Below are 6,530 nucleotides of genomic sequence, written 5' to 3' on the forward strand. Positions count from 1 at the left end.
ACTCCGAGGTGATCTTTCTTTTATGCGAAGAAACGTGCCCAGAGGGAGGAATTTCACAGGGTCCTGTCTCTGGGACTTCCCAATCCAACTTCACCCCAACCCACAATAGGAGTGGGGCCAATTGGAGAGGATTTAAAATACCCAGTGATCGAGTCAGGGCTCCCACCTGGTATCCATCCCCTGGACCATTCTCCTAAGATGATGTCAATTAATTTTTTAAAAAGAAAATTAAAGAAAAAAAAAGAAAAAAAGAAAATTCACTTCTACGAGTTATTGTGGGTTTGCCTCTGTCGCCAATGGTCCGTTAGTTTTAAAACCTGGGAAAGGTCAACGGGGAGCATGGGCCGAGAGTAAGACACGATTCACATTGACTGATAGGAAAAATGAAGTAGGCTTGTATCCCCAAAGAGAGAGAGCGCGCGAGAGAAAGCGCTCGAGCAATTTTCTCTCCTAGATGTGACCCTGAAGCACAGTTATTCCTGTCCTAGGGGACGGGCCACACTGGAGCTTTTCGATTTTTTAATAAATCAAAAATATATATATATATATATATATTCATATATATATATATATATATATATATATATATATATATATATAACGCTTTGACATTTTCAGAAGCATCTCCAACCCTCCTCTTCACCTTCGCCCAGAAGAACAAGCGGACTCCTTGGCTTGCCTGCGGCAATAGTAGTTGCGTTCTGCCCAGCGCAGTCCAGCGCTGCCAAGGAGCCTCGGGCTGCAGCTGGAAAGGAAAGTGAACCATTTGAGCCTACATCCTAAGCACGCGCACTCAATTGGGGACCAACAGCCAGCCTTTGGCCTGATGCAGCGTCGGAGGGAGGCGGTAAGTAAGGGCCTGCAGGAGTTCTAAGAGTGTACAAAAATCTCCTCTTGTCCCTTTCAGTGATCCTCAAACTGCTCGTTTAATTCAGCCTGTTTGTGTTTGATCCCGGTCGCTTGGACTGTATCGGGGAATGACCGAACCCCTTGCCGGTCAGTCTGCTCTAAACAGACTACTATTACTAATTTACAACTTCCTACCTTTCCATCCGGCAACCTACTTGGAAGTAATTTCTGAGTTCCCTGTGATCTACGCATCAGAAAATAAGGAATAGTGCTTAATTGGCTAATAACTGTTGGTTAAAAAAAGGCAAGGAGAAATCCGGGAAAACCCATCTAGATATTTTAAGGTCACCTTCGTAGCACCAGAGACAATCACATTTAACACGTTCGCTGCCGACGCTGAGTCCTCCTGCTCAATAATCTTTCCCCCGGGTCGGCGGGCAGTCGGGTTGGCCTAGGTCTGGCGGGAGATTTGATCCAGTTTGATTTTCTGGAAGGACTGATATAAACTCAGTCTTTGCTGGACAAAATCAATTGTGCCTGGCCAACAAAGGCTAATGTTTTGCTTTCGTTACAAGTTACAATTTCCTACCTTTTCTGACGCAGCGTTGATGGGGTAAATAGTCTAATCTGATTCAGTCCACCTCCTGTGGATTCTAAGGGCCAGTCGTGACAGACCGAGGATTGTGCAAATCACTGGGCAACCTGCTGGTGGGGGAGCTCGGGGCTCGTCAGTGGAGAAGCTAGGAGACTTTTTGAGGGGGAGTGTAAGCTTTGTGAAATATTGTGTGCTTGTATTCCTAGCAGAGTTTGGGGAGGTGGGGGTGGGGTGGGATGGAAGAAGGTAGTCCGAGCAGAGGACAATTTTTGCCCGCCTGTATTTCCCTATAAGGAGAAACTGACCTTTGGATAAAGAGGGGTAACCTCCAGCACCCCCCCCCAAACCCCAGTATCCTTCGCACCAAACTGGAAAAGAAGCGTAGCTGTAGGATACTGCCTCGGTAAAGATTTCGAAGCAGAATCGCAGTAACTCAGGTTGTGGTGTGTGCGTGTATTTTTCCACCTCAAAGTCGCTGCAAGAGATGTTAGTTTAATTTAGAAACTTGGTACCTTTTCGCTGTTCTTGAAGTGACCTCCCCAAGGCGCTCTCCTTCCCTCTAAAAAGGAAGGGGTCCTAGGGAGACAAACCTTTCTCTGGAGAGGAGAGAATGAAAGGAGAGAAGAAGGTAGTGTGGGTAATGATTTAAGTGCAGAATTAAATGCAAACGCTGCCGGGACAACTTTCTTAAAAATAAAGTAAAACCAAATTGAATAAAATTACCTACCACCAACAAAGTGAGTCCCTGACTAAGGAAATCGCTTGCAATAGTAGAACCCAACTTGAGAAAACGAGTGGGTGTGTAACAGACTGGGCGGGAATTGTTAATGGCTTTCGCACAATGGCATTAATCAGATTAACGGGAGCAATTAGCTTGGCCAACAGAGCTGCACAGCCTTCAGGAGCGCTCAGTAAAGGAAAGGATTAGGTTAATTTAATTAATTCTCAATACACACACCAGTCTCCTTTCAGGCCATTGTGTAACCCCCCTCCTTTAGACTCTCCCCAACCTGGCCCCCCTCCCTCCCAAACCACCACTATCCCTACCAAAAGGAGGGGGGAGAGGGAGAGGGAGAGAAAGAGGGAGAGAGAGGAATCAAATCTGGTTTTGTTTGTCATCTGCATATTACCAGGAACTAAATCTAGGATGACGTCGACCCTGTATAAAAAAGGGAAGAAGTTCAGCTGGACTACTATATCCTTCATCCGACTCTGGAATGAGTTCAGTGAAGGCAGGAAAGGGAGGGAGGGAGAGAGAGTGAGGAGGGAGAGAGGAAGAGAGAGGGTGAGGGAGAAAGAGAGGGAGAGAGAGAGAGAGAGAGAGAGAGCGCGCGCGAGACAGAGACATAGAGACAGACGGGAATAGAGACAGAGACAGGGAGAAAGTAGAGGGAGTGGGAGACAGTTGAGCAGCTCAGGATCTTCTTTCGGTTTGAAAACACTATCAGACGTGCGGGTACTTTAGTTTTTGTGTGGGGTACTTTTTCTTTATTATTCTTTATTATTATTATAATTTTTATTATTTATTATTATCATTATTTGGGTTCTTCCTTCTCCTGTCCCCGGCGGGAAGAGTTCGGGGATGCCTGCTGGCATGTTCAGCATCGACAATATTCTCGCCGCCCGGCCTCGCTGTAAGGACTCTGTGCTGCCTCTGGCCTCTAGCGCTGGGGCTCCGGTGGTCTTCCCGGCCTTGCACGGGGACTCTCTCTACGCCAGCGCTTCAGACTACGGCAGCTTCTACCCGCGTGCAGTAGCCCCCAGCGGAGCCGGCCTCCAGACTGCGGTCGGTGGCTCCCGCCTGGGCTACAACAGTTACTACTATGGGCAGCTGCAAGTGCAGGCGACGCCCGTCGGCCCATCCTGCTGCGGGGCGATGCAGCCTCTGGGGGCCCAGCAGTGTTCCTGCGTTCCGTCCTCAGGTAGGGGAATATTCGCCATTCTCTCCCAACTGCTTCCCTCCACCCCCCACCCCCACACTCCAGTTTTCTGGAAACTCCAATTCTCTCTTCACTCACTGTTTGTTTGGTTTTGGTTTTTGCGAAAATACACGCTGGGAAACCTGTGGCTCCTAGAACTGAGGAGGGGGTGCTGCTGGAGACCCAGAGAAGAAATTATTCTTTATTCTTTTCTATGTTCACGGACTTTTATTTTATTTTTGTAGCAGCAGAGCCGACTGCTAACCCTACCAAGAGCTCGCCAATCCAGTTTTTAGGCTTTTGCAAACTTTCGCAGACAAGCTAGGGAAAAGTCGGGGAAGCTCTGTTCCGTCCTTGTTTTTCGGAGAAGGGGCTCAGACATCCTTAATATTAATACCATTACACATGTATACATACATACGCACATACAAACACACATACTACTAATACAATAATAATGCAGGATACGGGGTTGTGAGAATCATCGTGGGGGCCTTAAATTTCTTCACATTGTATCCAGTTTCCCTTGGCTAAGGTCTGGCGGGCGGGCTTCGTCTCAGCGGGAGGGCTGTGGAGTGAGTGGTCTTGAAGCCCAGATTCGAGGACAACTCACTCTGATTCCGGGGTTGTAAGCTCCTCGTCCCCACCCTTTTTTTGTCCACTCTCTCTTTAACTCCCATTTACCCGCCTGCTGCAGGTTACGACGGCTCGGGCTCAGTCCTGATGTCCCCGGTCCCCCACCAGATGTTGCCCTATATGAACGTAGGCACGTTGTCGAGGACCGAGCTGCAGCTGCTGAACCAGCTGCATTGCCGGCGGAAGCGGCGGCACCGAACGATTTTCACGGATGAACAGCTGGAAGCTCTGGAGAACCTCTTTCAGGAGACCAAGTACCCCGACGTGGGCACAAGGGAACAGCTGGCTCGGAGGGTGCACTTGAGGGAGGAGAAAGTAGAGGTACTGCCCTTCTTTGCCTCTAGTACAAAATGTTGACAGCTGGCTAGAAAGCTCAGTCTGGGGCAGCCCCATTTATTGAGTTTGGGAGGCTGGTCCAGTTTCTAACGCTGTTTTTAGTAGCTTGCTTTTTCATGAGTAGGCCACTAATACGCGGGCGAATACCTGGTTCAAATCCCCAGGATTCCTCTTTAAATCTCTACCGAATGTTTAAATACACCTTGGTCCGCTTCTCACTATTTATTGTTTTCTTTGAGCCAAGGTAAAGTAAGGCTGGAGTTTTCTACATGGTGATTTCCCAAAGTTTCTACTCTTTTTTCACTAGAGGTTTAGTATTTTATGGGGTTTTATCTCCTCCAATTAATTGTTTGTTGTCTTTTCTCAACAGGTCTGGTTTAAGAATAGAAGAGCAAAATGGAGGCGGCAGAAAAGATCGTCTTCAGAGGAGTCAGAAAACGCACGGAAATGGAGCAAGGCTTCGAAGCCATCCCCAGAGAAAAGGGAAGAGGAAGGTAAAAGCGATTTGGACTCTGATAGCTGATAGCCCCGGAATGGAACTTTGGGACTTGCATACCTTTAGAGACTTGCACATACAATGCTACTATCTTGCACACTTGCTGCCTTTGTGGGGGAGAAGGAAGGGAAATGAGGAAAACTGTAAACTGGTGTAAATATTTCCTGGTGTTTCTTGTATAGAACTGGCTGCAGAGAGGCTCGGCCAGTCTAGCCACCCCCCTTTTCCCACCCTATTCTGTAGTATTTATAGTTAAATTAAAGGTGATGATACAATAAATGGATGGTGGCGAAATATAATGCACCAATATCCAATATGTTTATCCGTCCTCCACCACCTTCTTCACAGACTGACAGTGGAAAGCAAATTCAGTCCTTGATTTTTAACTTTTTAGTTTGAGGTTATTGTTGGGAAGGAGTTGGTTTTTGAATATGTTACAAAAAGTTCAGTCAAGAAGGGAATCATGTACTTCCATGGGCCTCTGGAAACATGCATTTTGGTCCCAGGTCTGTGGTTAATTAATGGAGTGATTTTAGACAAATCATTCTCTCTCCCCAATCCCCAATCCCAGGCTTCAATTTCCTTATCTGAAATACAAGGGAATTAGGTCCAGTGATGTCTGAGATCTCTTGATCTGTTTCTAATGGTTCATGATTCTCTGAGTCTATATGCAAGATAGAAAGAAGGAATAAAAAAGTCTGCTGGGCAGTCCTAGAGGGTCTAGAGAATGAAATAGGAGAGACTGAAGAGTGCTCCATAATTCCCATGTGTATTATTCCTTAAATTCAATTCACTCAAAGCCTTCACCTTCACACTATTGACACTCAAGATTCCATGTGGTTTAATGGAAAAGAGGCTGAATCCTGGTTCTGCTACTTACTACTACTGTGACCTAGGGCAAGACACTGAACCTTTGGGCCTCAGTTTCCTCACTAAAAAGGTTATGTTTTCTCTTGATTACTTCCTGGATGCCTCCAAGAAGCCAAGCCTGGGAAAAGGAGGGTCCTTGCTCTCCCGCAAAACCCATCCTTATTTAACTAAGGAGTGGTGAAAGCTGGGTGCTGAGTGTCCAGGGACCAAGAGAAAGGGAGGAATGAAAGGTAGGCCTGCTAGCCCCTAGCCAGTAGCTTTCTGGAGGCCTGAGTCCATACTGGCCAGAAGGGATACTGGTGAAGACAATCCCACACTCTCGATTCCAGTTTTCCCTTCAAGTTACCTCCTGTAACTTGACCCCATTGACTTCCTGCAACAGGAGCCATTTCAGAGCCACTGGCCCTGGATGGTGTGACCCCAGTTTCTAATCTCTGGCACCCCTCTTCTCATAGCCTTTAGAGTTTTATGTCCAACAGGAAGTGTCCTGAACAGATAGAGCCCTCTCCATCCCCATTCTGAAGCCTCTCAGACCCTCTCCCTTTTAAAATTATCTTCTCTGCGTCTGAGTGAGCCCCTGACTGCTGCTGGGACACCACAATGAGGTGGGGCGGGGGTGCTGAGTTCTGTTACCAGATCACTAGACTGTAGAATGCAGAAAATGAGAAAACTGAAGCCATGTATGGCTCAGGACTGGACAAACTCTGGGGATTTTATTATGGGCCAATAGGCCCTTTCCTTACTTCTCTATAACCCCTCCACTTTGCAATTCACTTTCCAGAATAAAATCCTTTGTCCTATTCTGTGGCCTCTAATTCAATGCCACCAT

At 47.1% G+C, this 6,530-nt stretch overlaps 1 protein-coding gene across 1 annotated transcript; it reads left to right on the forward strand.

The window, feature by feature from the left end:
• The first annotated feature begins 2,572 nt into the window (after window positions 1–2,572).
• Window positions 2,573–5,110, forward strand: GSC (goosecoid homeobox). Its single transcript, XM_078150429.1, has 3 exons — window positions 2,573–3,366; window positions 4,061–4,320; window positions 4,706–5,110. Exons 1-3 carry the CDS (start codon window positions 3,027–3,029, stop codon window positions 4,856–4,858), a joined length of 753 nt encoding a protein of 250 aa, XP_078006555.1. The 5' UTR covers window positions 2,573–3,026; the 3' UTR covers window positions 4,859–5,110.
• The last annotated feature ends 1,420 nt before the right edge of the window (window positions 5,111–6,530 follow it).

The sequence above is a fragment of the Phascolarctos cinereus genome, unplaced genomic scaffold (assembly GCF_003287225.1).
Source record: "Phascolarctos cinereus isolate Bilbo 61053 unplaced genomic scaffold, phaCin_HiC Scaffold_2;HRSCAF=192, whole genome shotgun sequence".
NCBI lineage: Eukaryota > Metazoa > Chordata > Mammalia > Diprotodontia > Phascolarctidae > Phascolarctos > Phascolarctos cinereus.

Bases quoted from the DNA above. Each gene is read 5' to 3' on its own strand.
- GSC (XM_078150429.1), top strand. From the start codon at position 3,027: ATGCCTGCTGGCATGTTCAGCATCGACAATATTCTCGCCGCCCGGCCT. The intron at 3,367-4,060 runs GTAGGGGAATAT...CGCCTGCTGCAG, and splicing joins TTCCTGCGTTCCGTCCTCAG to GTTACGACGGCTCGGGCTCA. The intron at 4,321-4,705 runs GTACTGCCCTTC...TTTTCTCAACAG, and splicing joins TGAGGGAGGAGAAAGTAGAG to GTCTGGTTTAAGAATAGAAG.